The sequence below is a fragment of the Engystomops pustulosus genome, chromosome 8, assembly GCF_040894005.1.
Source record: "Engystomops pustulosus chromosome 8, aEngPut4.maternal, whole genome shotgun sequence".
NCBI lineage: Eukaryota > Metazoa > Chordata > Amphibia > Anura > Leptodactylidae > Engystomops > Engystomops pustulosus.
The window spans coordinates 118,667,530-118,682,349 of record NC_092418.1 but is presented as its reverse complement, the minus strand read 5'-3'; the positions used below and the strand labels follow the sequence as shown (position 1 = coordinate 118,682,349).

Below are 14,820 nucleotides of genomic sequence, written 5' to 3'. Positions count from 1 at the left end.
ATTTTTGGTGCTTTTAAAAGTGCACTAAGAACGGACCATATGACCACAAACTAAAGGTGGGGTCACACGTTGCGCCTTCATTGTGTTTCAAAATGCAATACAACAGCTGAGGAGAAGTGATTTGCCTAATTACATTACCGTTAACATCACGTTTACATTGCATTTTCTAAACGCAAACGTTAACAGAAACATAATTTGGTCATATCCCCTCTCCTCAGCTGTTGTGATGTGTTTCAAAACACAATGAAAAACATTGAGAACGCAAGGTGTGTCACCCGCCTAAGCGGCGGCAGGGAACGGACGGGCCAGGTGGGTGCTAAGCGGCGGCAGGGAACGGACGGGCCAGGTGGGTGCTAAGCGGCGGCAGGGAACGGACGGGCCAGGTGGGTGCTAAGCGGCGGCAGGGAACGGACAGGCCAGGTGGGTGCTAAGCGGCGGCAGGGAACGGACGGGCCAGGTGGGTGCTAAGCGGCGGCAGGGAACGGACGGGCCAGGTGGGTGCTAAGCGGCGGCAGGGAACGGACGGACCAGGTGGGTACTAAGCGGCGGCAGGGAACGGACAGGCCAGGTGGGTGCTAAGCGGCGGCAGGGAACGGACGGGCCAGGTGGGTGCTAAGCGGCGGCAGGGAACGGACAGGCCAGGTGGGTGCTAAGCGGCGGCAGGGAACGGACGGGCCAGGTGGGTGCTAAGCGGCGGCAGGGAACGGACGGGCCAGGTGGGTGCTAAGCGGCGGCAGGGAACGGACAGGCCAGGTGGGTGCTAAGCGGCGGCAGGGAACGGACGGGCCAGGTGGGTGCTAAGCGGCGGCAGGGAACGGACAGGCCAGGTGGGTGCTAAGCGGCGGCAGGGAACGGACGGGCCAGGTGGGTGCTAAGCGGCGGCAGGGAACGGACGGGCCAGGTGGGTGCTAAGCGGCGGCAGGGAACGGACGGGCCAGGTGGGTGCTAAGCGGCGGCAGGGAACGGACGGGCCAGGTGGGTGCTAAGCGGCGGCAGGGAACGGACGGACCAGGTGGGTGCTAAGCGGCGGCAGGGAACGGACAGGCCAGGTGGGTGCTAAGCGGCGGCAGGGAACGGACGGGCCAGGTGGGTGCTAAGCGGCGGCAGGGAACGGACGGGCCAGGTGGGTGCTAAGCGGCGGCAGGGAACGGACGGGCCAGGTGGGTGCTAAGCGGCGGCAGGCAACGGACGGGCCAGGTGGGTGCTAAGCGGCGGCAGGGAACGGACGGGCCAGGTGGGTGCTAAGCGGCGGCAGGGAACGGACGGGCCAGGTGGGTGCTAAGCGGCGGCAGGGAACGGACGGGCCAGGTGGGTGCTAAGCGGCGGCAGGGAACGGACGGGCCAGGTGGGTGCTAAGCGGCGGCAGGGAACGGACGGGCCAGGTGGGTGCTAAGCGGCGGCAGGGAACGGACGGGCCAGGTGGGTGCTAAGCGGCGGCAGGGAACGGACGGGCCGGGGGGGGGGGGGGCGGAATAGTCTGAGCGGAGCGCTGTTGGCTCTATAAACAAACACGGCACCAATGGACGGGGGCGCCGGAGGAGGTGCACATACGTTTATTTTTTTTTCTATTTTTTTGGAAAGCCGGTGCAGAGTCATTAATGGGACACAACTAGTAGGAGATTATCATAACCGTCCAGTGTGACATTGTATGGCCCCAGCGTTGGTCATTACATTGCAGCATTCAGGATGTTGTATGACGTAGTCGGCTCCATATGGAATCTTCATTTACTGCAACACAGCAGAACATCGCAAACCCTGTACTCATTATACTCCAGTTACCTCCAAAGCTGCGTATGAACGTCCGCCAACCATCTGATGTGTACTGGGTGGCCAGTGCTGGTGGGTGGGATTGTCTATAATATATATATATACATTCACCTGTCAATATAACAAGGTTGCTAGAAATAGAATCAAATTCTCGCTGCAGCTTTGGATGTGACTATATAAATAAGCGAAGTATTCAGTTACTGATCCCTGTAACATAACATTTACCAGTGGATTGGGTGGGCGAAGGCTCCATAGTCTGTAACCCTGGTAATATAAAACCTGCCATATGTCTCCTCGCCGCATGTTTCTAGTTTTGCGTTAACCCCAATATCCTCAGCAATGTATTCCCTGCGGGGGAGGGGCAGCTATCCCTCCAAGCTGCGTCTGTCTATGCCGTGGAGGGAGGTCTCCAGCATGAGATGTGACCGTTCTGCAGCCTCCGGCTCTCGGACTCTTCCCCCCGGAGATGTAATTCTCGCTCAGTTATTTTCCTGCTGGGAAATTATCTGCACAATTTTAATTGAAATTTCCTGTTAATTACAATCCTGTGGGGGGGGGGGGGAGCCGTGAGATGGCGAGTAGATGGCGAGACAGTGCAGCACAGATTTCTCCCCACTCCAGGGATAAGGTAATTGACTACTGTCTGTTAAAGGGAACCTGTCATCAGAAATTCACCTACCGTAATTAACCACTACCAGGATGTTGTCCAGCAGTTTACCCCCTTCCAGATTGTTTCATGACGCAACTTGGTGTCATCAACCTGAATATCACCTTTGAAGTTAGATGTATAAAGTCAGGGAGGCGGAAAGTTTAACACTGAAGTCAAGCTCTCCCCACCTCTGAACATCTCCTCCCGTGTGATTGACATCATGCTCTGGACTTCAGCAGATCTGATCAATGATGTCCCTGGACATTGGACCATCAGTTACATTTTAAGGCAGGGAGAGCTTGACTTCAGTGGTAAACTCTCCGCCTCATGACTTTATAAAACCAATTTACATCTCACTTCAAAGTTGATTTTCCGGATGACGCCACCGCACCAGGCCATGAAAGAAACATCATGTAGAAGCTGCTTGATAACATACTGGTAATTGTTTATTGGGCCAATTACTGATGACAGGTTCCCTTTAAGACCTGATACAATGGGGCTCATTTACTAAGGGTCCGAATGCCACGGTTTCCTGAATATTTCCGATTTGCGCAGAATTGCCCGGGATTTTGGCACACGTGATCGGATTGTGCGACAGAACCCGACCGATTCGGAAAAAATGCGGAATTTAATAAAGAATTTGTGTCGCAAGATCAGCACTTACATGCACCGGGAAGAAGAAGGTGAACTCAGCACAGCAGCAACACCTGCTGGATATCGGGCGCACGATCTTAGTGAATCCCAGCAGAGCCAAATCCTCGACGGAGAACGCACCGTTGGATCGGGTAAGTAAATCTTCCCCTATGTATTATGCAGAATGCAGGGGCTATAGGGGAGGAGCATTTGCTAGAATGCTCCACCCCCTTAGACTACACAATTTTTCACTTGAGTGTTCATGAGGCGACGGTCTCACGTTTTGCTTGCGTTGCGTTTCCTAAGGATGTAATGTAATTGGGCAAATCACCTCCTCTCAGCTGTTGTAATGCGTTTCAAAATGCAATGAAAACTCAACCAAAGCGCAACGTGTGACCGCACCCTAAAATTTATAGCTACATGGCTTTCCCTGACAACAAGCAGAGTAATTAAAAAATAAAGTCTTGTAGAATGAGTTTTTTTTTTTTTTTTTTTTAAAAGCAAAAAGTTTGCACAATGACAGTTTCCATAAAAATTCCTCAATTCATTTATTTTTCCGAATTCCTGCTTCATGTCAATAAAAGGAACCATTCTACGTGTTAAAACCCTACACATGCGTATTACACAGCACAGCTGGGATTTTAGTATTCATCCTTCCATATTGGATACAATGGTGACAAAACCACAGCTGTGAAAGATCTGACCTGTATTTCCATTTTTCAATTTAGAATTTTTCACTATTATTAGAATCTCTGCTTCATGTCAGTGAACGGAGCCATTCTCTATGTTCTCTATTACATAACTGGGCTGGGATTTTGTTTTGTGAGCTGATACAGTTCTATTCCAGTCCATGTTGTTACATTGTATCGGTGCGGCCGGTATGAATGGCTGAGGATTTGGGAACAATCTTCTTAACATCCATTTACTGGATGGTTTCCCCCCATCGTATCAGATACTGAAGAAACCGTAAGTCTACCGGAAAGTTTCCAAACTTCTCACTGTCCGTTTAACTCTTTGTGCAGGAAGCGGCGCTGGGTTATTGCCCCCTTGGTGTCTCGGGCTTGGGGTCTTCAGGGAGCACGGATGTGTTTGTGTAGTGTGTGGGAACGGCCGCCCCTCTGTCCCCTTCGCTTTTCTCCTTCAGCGAGTCAAACAATTGAACAATCGCTTACGTAACGCATCACATCCCCGGTCACAATAAAACTGTGGCGCCCCCTTCCCCCCGCTCCCCAGGAGGATAAGAAAATACAGGACCCTGCTATATGGACGTGGGGACGGTGACAGCTGCAGGACTCGTGTCACTGTACCAGCTGACCACAGATGTCAGGATCTCGCACCGTCACTTCTCTATTCTGAGCCCATTGTTCTTAGACACATTGTTTTCCAAATTACAAAACAACAGTTTGTAACGACTGAGCTGGAACTTTGTTTCAATGTTTCAGCATGTGCAGATACCTTCTAAAATGTGAATTTCTCTCTTTTGCTCAGGTATGGCTTGTACACCCGCACCAGACTTGGTTACCTCTTCTATAAGAGACAGCTGAAGAAGGCGCGAGAGCGCTACCCGCAGGGGCACTCCTCCACCCAAGCCATAGTGTTCAGTGGTAAGTCGTGTATGACACGTGTCTCGTATGTTGGGATAGTGAGTTCACCTAGCAGAAGGTATAATCCTTGGTGTGTGTGGTGTGAGTTGGAGGTTCTACTCATGTCTCCCATTGGGCTGCGTTCACACGTGACATTAACATTGTGAGGAGAGGCGATTGCCTTATTACATTGCTGTTAATGTTTGCGTTTACTAAACACAATGGGGCAGACTTACTTACCCGGTCCCGTCGCGATCCCGCGGTGCGTTGTCCGATGAGGATTCGGGTTCGGCAATATAAGAGACTGGTTGGAATTATGAGTCCTGGTGTATACAATTTTAGTTGCCCCGGGATCCAACCATAAATGTTCTGACTATGGTAGGATTCTTCTCATGAATAGCTTCTCCTGTCTGCACACTGCAGTGCTCTTTGCCTCCAGTCCCTCCCCCACTGCATAACAAGGCCACGTACAGGCACTTCTGGCAAGCAGCAGTGTGCAGAGACTTTCTCTACAAGCTACAGACCGATAAGGTCTTTATAGCAGAGCTGACTGTGTGTGTTATATGGGAGTTAGCAGAGCTGGGAGTGTCCTTATGTTTTATATCCATTTCATGGATCTCAACATCTCTGATCTGTCTTAGCTCTGTTTATATTTGTCAGATACTAGTAGAAGCACAGAAACTAACTGAAAGTGTAAATAAACCTGCACCCTGATAATCTAAGCACATTGTCAGCACAGCATCTCACAGCACTAGAGGAATCATGAAGTCCCCACTCACACTCTGGAATCTTACACCGTCCATCACTGAGTGATAGCAGCTAAAACACCAATAACATTGAGTAAAATGTGAAGGGGATTAAAAATGAGCTTTATTGTGTAACCATCACTAGGGGGTTAAAATTTGAGAACTTTATTTTATGGGTAAATCCCTTTAAGTATGATAAACAAATGCGCTGTAACAAAATCATCATTTTATCAGTTTAGAGTCCAAAATGTTAGGACCTTGCTCTATGATGGTGAAAAGCCAATGGGCTGCAGGACTTTATAGACCTGGAAAACCCCTTTAAAGTTGTAAGGCATCACATGACCTGCAGATACCCCTCATCTCCCCCCAGACGGCCCACGTCCAAGCTCTGAGACCACCAATGTTCTGGTAACTCCCGCTCCGGGATTGTCTCCAGTTATGTCACAATGCAGTGTAACGCATCATCCTTCTGTCCTGACCCTACAGGCCGAACGCTGTCACAGGGGATGAACCACAAACCGCACTCTTTTTGGCTGTCGCCTGGGGTTAGGGATTAATCTGGGACATTGCAATGCAAAACTACATTAATAGTGAGGGCCGAGATGTCTGGGAGCTGTGACATTCCTGTAATGTTGCCCCTGGATGTCACCCTTTAAACCCCTGTACAAGGATCTGGACGTTGCTGTAGGGAATCCACCAGGTAACTACCTCTTCACAGTCCTGGTATTGGTGATCGCTCATAGATAGGAGGTCAGAGCACTACTAGCAGAGTAGTGGATGATCCCGGCTAAGGTTCTAGTCTGATGGCACGGGTACAAGCTCAGGAAGCGAGTCATGGTCAAACATAAGGAAGAAAACATCTGACATCTTGCAGACTTGGAACCATAGAGAACTTTTTGTGGGGAGCGATGTATCACTTGGGATTAGCTCAGGAACCTTTAAAGAGAACCCCCACCAGTTTTTACTCCACTAAACTATTACCCTCCTCAGGTAGGGTATGAAATAAGCTTTTAATTTATGTCAAATCTCACCTCTCTACCCATAAATAATCTCCCCAAAGTCAGGCAAATATGACTCTTCTCATTTTTACATGAGATGAGTCAAGTTTAGTGGTTGCAGGGTTGGTTTCAATTCAGAAGCTCCTATTAGTTCTATAGCATCTAGAAACACGCTACTGGTGCCATATTAAAGATCAGAATCTTATCTTCCAGATTACACCAGGCTTTTAGTTCTGTTACTGCAAAACCAGAGATACAGGCAGCCGTAGACAATGTTGGAAATGCAAACTGCAGATAAAGATCTAATTCCTGCCTATTTTTAACTACCTGTAGATCCAGTTCTGTAGCTCACAGAATCATAAGCTTGATAGGATCTGAAAGGTGAGATTCTTTTCTTTAATATGACACCTGTGGCATGTTGGGTATTATGGAACCAAAGGAAGGCGATTCTGGAATGAAACTTCCCCTGCAACCACTAAACTTGACTCATCTCATGTGAAAAGTCATATTTGCAAACAGGTGAGATTACAGCATCAGAAATCGGTTTTTTATGGTGCGTGCTCTGCCGGGTCCCGTATTTGCTGCGGATGAAAAGCTGAAAGGTGCTGGCGGTGTGGATTGTTTCTGCATTGTATAAATGTGATGGTCATGTATACACGGGTCATACACCACAATGATGCTGGATAACTGTACAGGTAATCGGGAATATTTTAAATTGCCCTTAAGTTTTTTATGGAAACCCCAGAAACAGGAGGACAATGAGTTTGTGTGTGTTCTGGCAGGGAAGAGAGCAGTGGGATCTGTAAGTAACACAACCCCCGTGACTGCTGCCGAGTCCGATCCCCAGGGTCGTGGGTTACCGGCATCTAAAACCAAAAGAGGCAAATCTATGGACAATATTCTGTGAGCTATTATTAGATTGGGGCTTCCTCTCGCGGTCAATGGGTTTCGTGAAGTAAATGCATCCTCTTTCCACATAATTCACACTTAACATTGATAAGAATTAGGCAAATTCCTCAAATTAAAAATAACTTCCCTTTCAAGAAAGAAGGGAAGACAATGAGACTAAACCGTTTTCATTGAAGTGTTGATGGAGAAAAATCGGATACTTTTTGTTTGTATTTTAATAGGAATAGAGAAGAAGGAACATTTGGTAAATTGGAGCACGTGCACCGTGCCCATGGCGGTTCCAATCTACTAGATTACAAATTCACCCGAATTATTTGTGTTCTGTGCAAAACCTACGTCTCCCGGCTTAGTTTTTAAGGTGTTAAAATGGTTCCCATCCCAGTACAGTCTGACTACAGCCTCCTGGTCATAGTGACTCTAACCTGATACACAACATACAAGATAGGCTCTGTAGGTTTGTTCTTAAGTGTAATTTGTATGTAAGTCGGAACTGTATATTTGATCATTGTAATCCCAGCCAGAACTTTTTTGGTCTCTGTGACAATTGGATTTTAAACATGTTGGATTGTCATTAGAACCAGGAGTAACAATAAATCTTCATTACAGAGACTTGTGATAACTGTAATAGCTGATTATTGTAGCCTGGGGCTAAAGTACAGGAAATTACCAACATCCAGAGGTCCGTTTGTAACTAGGGGTCGTATGTAAGTTGAGTGTTCTTAAAGGGAACCTGTCACCAGGAGAGCCATTTTTAGCCCTCCCCCAGCCCCCACAGAGCACAGTACATACACTGCCAAAGTGTTTTTGTATTAAAAATAGGTTTTACAGAAAAATAGATCTGTTATATTGTACCTTTCATTAGCATCTTCTGTGGGACTAGGCAGTTGCCTAATGGGAGGGGCTGGAAAGGAGCAGGTCCCCCCCCCACCCTTGGGAAACATGTGACCTTTTCAAATATATGAAACACTTGGGATTGGCTGCAGAGGAGCAGGGGGCGTCGATAAGCCCAGTGATGGGTGTTTTCATATATTTGAAAAGGTCACATGGAGTAGCTGTTTCCCAAGGGTGGGGGGAAACTGCTCCTTTGCAGCCCCTCCCAGTGGGCAACTGCCTAGTCACACAGCAGATGCTAATGAAAGGTATAATATAACATATATATTTTTTCTGTAAAACCAATTTTTTATACAAAAACACTTTGGCAGTGTATGTACTATGCTCTGTGGGGACTGGGGGAGTGCTAAAAATGGGTCTCCTGGTGACAGGTTCCCTTTAAGTAGGGGACCGCCTGTATGCGCTTGTGAGACTCAAATCTGAAATGTTCTTGTTTTAAGATGGCAGTGAAAGTCTTAAAAGAGAATAATCATTAATGTATGTGTTATAGTAACAGAGAAGAACATAGAATTGCACAATTGGTAGATTAGGGCCTATGCGTCGTGTCCATGGCGGGTCCTAATTTTCATTAATTCTGTAAATTCAGCCTAATTACTGATCCTCTGTAAGTAACAATCTCTCCCAACTTTGTTTTTAAGGTAATAAAATGGTGACATCCTACAACTACCCTATAACATAGAATGTACATGTAACCTGAGCGTAGAAGGAGAAGGTATAGAGATATTCAGGCGTAGTGTGTAAATTGGGGCGTATGCACTATTCCTGTGGCGGATCCTAATTTTTATTTGTCCAATAAATGTAGCCTAATTATTGATCGTCCAATCAGCTCCTCTTAGTTTTAGCTATCTGGGCACTGATACCTACAGCTACCTGGTCGTAGACACTACTTATAACCGGTAGTGGCCGAGGACCAGTCAGCCATAAACCGAAATGTTTTACTGAAAGATTAACATTAATAATAATAATAATAATAATGAATATATAAAACCAGAAGAGGGCTTCATAGCGATAATCGTGCACAGTTGCTAAATCATGGCATATGCTCCGTGCCCATGGCGGGTCCTAATCTGCAGTTGTATAAATTTCAGTCTAATTTTTGATGATCTGCGACCTACCTGCTTCTCTCCGTCTTTTGTTTTTTAGGTGTTAAGGTGGTTCCCATCCCAGTGCTGTCTGATAACTACAGCTACCTGGTGATAGACACTACATCGAAGCTGGCGGTGGCCGTGGACCCGTCGGACCCCATCGCTGTGCAGGTGGGTTTGTGTTGGGAACCTGTGCATGTTAGGAATGCGATGTGTGAGCGAGGTCACGGCTGAGCTGTTACATCGCATGTTTGACAAAGGAGGAGAGCTACCTTGGGGATTTGCAAGAGAAACCGGCATAATAATGGAAGCAGCTTTGGGTGTGAGTAGAGAAAGTGAGAAAAATATTTGACAGGTCAGATGTTCTATTAGATAACGCATTGAACGTGTCTGATATGCTGGAGGTACCAGGGGGTTGATATCGGTGCGCCCTTCCCCGGGTGACCAGGTTACAGGCAGTGGATGCCCCCGGAGCTGGGCTTGGGCTGGGTCCAGTCTTGGATCTTTCCCTAATATTAGTTCAGTCCCAGTCTATAGGAGAACAATGGAGTTCAAAGCTCAGCGCTCGGAAAATCACACGCTGCAAGAAAACAAGGGAAAGTGAGCGGCCATTGTTCTCAGTAGAGGATTGAAAGAATCTTCATTGTTTCTGCAGATTGTTTTAACCCATTAAGTTCCAGAAAATCTAAAGTCTGCTGTGTGGGAAAATATTGATATAACCTTCACAGTTCCAATAATTATTAGGGAAACGATTATTACTACACACAACCCAGGGAACGGAGCATTAAAATAACACTATATACAAGATCTGCAGTCAGTACACACATAGGGGGCAGTATTATAGTAGTTATATTCCTGTACATAGGGGGCAGTATTATAGTAGTTATATTCCTGTACATAGGGGGCAGTATTATAGTAGTTATATTCCTGTACATAGGGGGCAGTATTATAGTAGTTATATTCCTGTACATAGGGGCAGTATTATAGTAGTTATATTCCTGTACATAGGGGGCAGTATTATAGTAGTTATATTCTTGTACATAGGGGGCAGTATTATAGTAGTTATATTCCTGTACATAGGGGGCAGTATTATAGTAGTTACATTCTTGTACATAGGGGGCAGTATTATAGTAGTTATATTCCTGTACATAGGGGCAGTATTATAGTAGTTATATTCCTGTACATAGGGGGCAGTATTATAGTAGTTATATTCCTGTACATAGGGGGCAGTATTATAGTAGTTATATCCCTGTACATAGGGGGCAGTATTATAGTAGTTATATCCCTGTACATAGGGGGCAGTATTATAGTAGTTATATTCCTGTACATAGGGGGCAGTATTATAGTAGTTATATTCCTGTGCATAGGGAGCAGTATTATAGTAGTTATATTCTTGTACATAGGGGGCAGTATTATAGTAGTTATATCCCTGTACATAGGGGGCAGTATTATAGTAGTTATATTCTTGTGCATAGGGGGTAGTATTATAGTAGTTATATTCCTGTGCATAGGGGGCAGTATTATAGTAGTTATATTCTTGTACATAGGGGGCAGTATTATAGTAGCTATATTCCTGTACATAGGGGGCAGTATTATAGTAGTTATATTTCTGTGCATAGGGAGCAGTATTATAGTAGTTATATTCCTGTACATAGGAGGCAGTATTATAGTAGTTATATTCTTGTACATAGGGGGCAGTATTATAGTAGTTATATTCCTGTGCATAGGGGGTAGTATTATAGTAGTTATATTCCTGTGCATAGGGAGCAGTATTATAGTAGTTATATTCTTGTACATAGGGGGCAGTATTATAGTAGTTATATCCCTGTACATAGGAGACAGTATTATAGTAGTTATATTCCTGTACATAGGGGGCAGTATTATAGTAGTTATATTCCTGTACATAGGGGGCAGTATTATAGTAGTTATATTTCTGTGCATAGGGAGCAGTATTATAGTAGTTATATTCCTGTACATAGGGGGCAGTATTATAGTAGTTATATTCCTGTACATAGGGGGCAGTATTATAGTAGTTATATTCTTGTGCATAGGGGGTAGTATTATAGTAGTTATATCCCTGTACATAGGAGGCAGTATTATAGTAGTTATATTCCTGTACATAGGGGGCAGTATTATAGTAGTTATATCCCTGTACATAGGGGGCAGTATTATAGTAGTTATATTTCTGTGCATAGGGAGCAGTATTATAGTAGTTATATTCCTGTACATAGGGGGCAGTATTATAGTAGTTATATTCTTGTACATAGGGGGCAGTATTATAGTAGTTATATTCCTGTGCATAGGGGGTAGTATTATAGTAGTTATATCCCTGTACATAGGGGGCAGTATTATAGTAGTTATATCCCTGTACATAGGGGGCAGTATTATAGTAGTTATATCCCTGTACATAGGGGGCAGTATTATAGTAGTTATATCCCTGTACATAGGGGGCAGTATTATAGTAGTTATATTCCTGTACATAGGGGGCAGTATTATAGTAGTTATATTCCTGTACATAGGGGGCAGTATTACAGTAGTTATATTCCTGTACATAGGGGGCAGTATTATAGTAGTTATATTCCTGTACATAGGGGGCAGTATTATAGTAGTTATATTCTTGTACATAGGGGGCAGTATTATAGTAGTTATATTCCTGTACATAGGGGGCAGTATTACAGTAGTTATATTCCTGTACATAGGGGGCAGTATTATAGTAGTTATATTCCTGTACATAGGGGGCAGTATTATAGTAGTTATATTCCTGTACATAGGGGGCAGTATTATAGTAGTTATATTCTTGTACATAGGGGGCAGTATTATAGTAGTTATATTCCTGTACATAGGGGGCAGTATTATAGTAGTTATATTCCTGTACATAGGGGGCAGTATTATAGTAGTTATATTCCTGTACATAGGGGCAGTATTATAGTAGTTATATTCCTGTACATAGGGGGCAGTATTATAGTAGTTATATTCCTGTACATAGGGGCAGTATTATAGTAGTTATATTCCTGTACATAGGGGGCAGTATTATAGTAGTTATATTCCTGTACATTGGGGGCAGTATTATAGAAGTTATATTCCTGTACATAGGGGGCAGTATTATAGTAGTTATATTCCTGTACATAGGGGGCAGTATTATAGAAGTTATATTCTTGTACATAGGGAGCAGTATTATAGTAGTTATATTCTTGTACATAGGGTGCAGTATTATAGTAGTTATATTCCTGTACATAGGGAGCAGTATTATAGTAGTTATATTCTTGTACATAGGGGGCAGTATTATATTAGTTATATTCTTGTACATAGGGTGCAGTATTATAGTAGTTATATTCCTGTACATAGGGGGCAGTATTATAGTAGTTATATTCCTGTACATAGGGGGCAGTATTATAGTAGTTATATTCTTGTACATAGGGGGCAGTATTATAGTAGTTATATTCCTGTACATAGGGGGCAGTATTATAGTAGTTATATTCCTGTACATAGGGGCAGTATTATAGTAGTTATATTCCTGTACATAGGGGGCAGTATTATAGTAGTTATATTCCTGTACATAGGGGGCAGTATTATAGTAGTTATATTCTTGTACATAGGGGGCAGTATTATAGTAGTTATATTCTTGTACATAGGGGGCAGTATTATAGTAGTTATATTCTTGTACATAGGGGGCAGTATTATAGTAGTTATATTCTTGTACATAGGGGGCAGTATTATAGTAGTTATATTCCTGTACATAGGGAGCAGTATTATAGTAGTTATATTCCTGTACATAGGGGGCAGTATTATAGTAGTTATATTCCTGTACATAGGGGGCAGTATTATAGTAGTTATATTCCTGTACATAGGGGGCAGTATTATAGTAGTTATATTCCTGTACATAGGGGGCAGTATTATAGTAGTTATATTCCTGTACATAGGGGGCAGTATTATAGTAGTTATATTCTTGTACATAGGGGGCAGTATTATAGTAGTTATATTCCTGTACATAGGGGGCAGTATTATAGTAGTTATATTCCTGTACATAGGGGGCAGTATTATAGTAGTTATATTCCTGTACATAGGGGGCAGTATTATAGTAGTTATATTCTTGTACATAGGGGGCAGTATTATAGTAGTTATATTCCTGTACATAGGGGGCAGTATTATAGTAGTTATATTCCTGTACATAGGGGGCAGTATTATAGTAGTTATATTCTTGTACATAGGGGGCAGTATTATAGTAGTTATATTCCTGTACATAGGGGGCAGTATTATAGTAGTTGTACATAGGGGGCAGTATTATAGTAGTTATATTCTTGTACATAGGGGGCAGTATTATAGTAGTTATATTCTTGTACATAGGGGGCAGTAATATAGTAGTTATATTCTTGTACATAGGGGGCAGTATTATAGTAGTTATATTCTTGTACATAGGGGGCAGTAATATAGTAGTTATATTCTTGTACATAGGGGGCAGTATTATAGTAGTTATATTCTTGTACATAAGGGGGCAGTATTATAGTAGTTATATTCTTGTACATAGGGGGCAGTATTATAGTAGTTATATTCCTGTACATAGGGGGCAGTATTATAGTAGTTATATTCTTGTACATAGGGGGCAGTATTATAGTAGTTATATTCCTGTACATAGGGGGCAGTATTATAGTAGTTATATTCTTGTACATAGGGGGCAGTATTATAGTAGTTATATTCTTGTACATAGGGGGCAGTAATATAGTAGTTATATTCTTGTACATAGGGGGCAGTATTATAGTAGTTATATTCTTGTACATAAGGGGGCAGTATTATAGTAGTTATATTCTTGTACATAGGGGGCAGTATTATAGTAGTTATATTCTTGTACATAGGGGGCAGTATTATAGTAGTTATATACTTGTACATAGGGGGCAGTATTATAGTAGTTATATTCTTGTACATAAGGGGGCAGTATTATAGTAGTTATATTCTTGTACATAGGGGGCAGTATTATAGTAGTTATATTCCTGTACATAGGGGGCAGTATTATAGTAGTTATATTCTTGTACATAGGGGGCAGTATTATAGTAGTTATATTCCTGTACATAGGGGGCAGTATTATAGTAGTTATATTCCTGTACATAGGGGGCAGTATTATAGTAGTTATATTCCTGTACATAGGGGGCAGTATTATAGTAGTTATATTCCTGTACATAGGGGCAGTATTATAGTAGTTATATTCCTGTACATAGGGGGCAGTATTATAGTAGTTATATTCCTGTACATAGGGGGCAGTATTATAGTAGTTATATTCCTGTACATAGGGGGCAGTATTATAGTAGTTATATCCCTGTACATAGGGGGCAGTATTATAGTAGTTATATTCTTGTACATAGGTAGCAGTATTCTAGTAGTTATATTCTTGTACATAGGGGGCAGTATTATAGTAGTTATATTCCTGTACATAGGGAGCAGTATTATATTCCTGTACATAGGGGGCAGTACTATAGTAGTTATATTCCTGTACATATGGGCAGTATTATAGTAGTTATATTCTTGTACATAGGGGGCAGTATTATAGTAGTTATATTCCTGTACATA

At 43.4% G+C, this 14,820-nt stretch overlaps 1 protein-coding gene across 2 annotated transcripts in view; it reads left to right on the top strand.

Annotated features, from left to right (window-relative positions):
* Window positions 1–14,820, top strand: part of PNKD (PNKD metallo-beta-lactamase domain containing) — a 69,732-nt gene that overhangs the window by 35,817 nt on the left and 19,095 nt on the right. For both annotated transcript variants that reach the window (XM_072122410.1, XM_072122411.1), the window contains exons 2-3: window positions 4,538–4,653; window positions 9,320–9,432. In XM_072122410.1, the coding sequence (XP_071978511.1) occupies window positions 4,538–4,653; window positions 9,320–9,432 (229 nt within the window). The remainder of the gene's footprint in view (window positions 1–4,537; window positions 4,654–9,319; window positions 9,433–14,820) is intronic.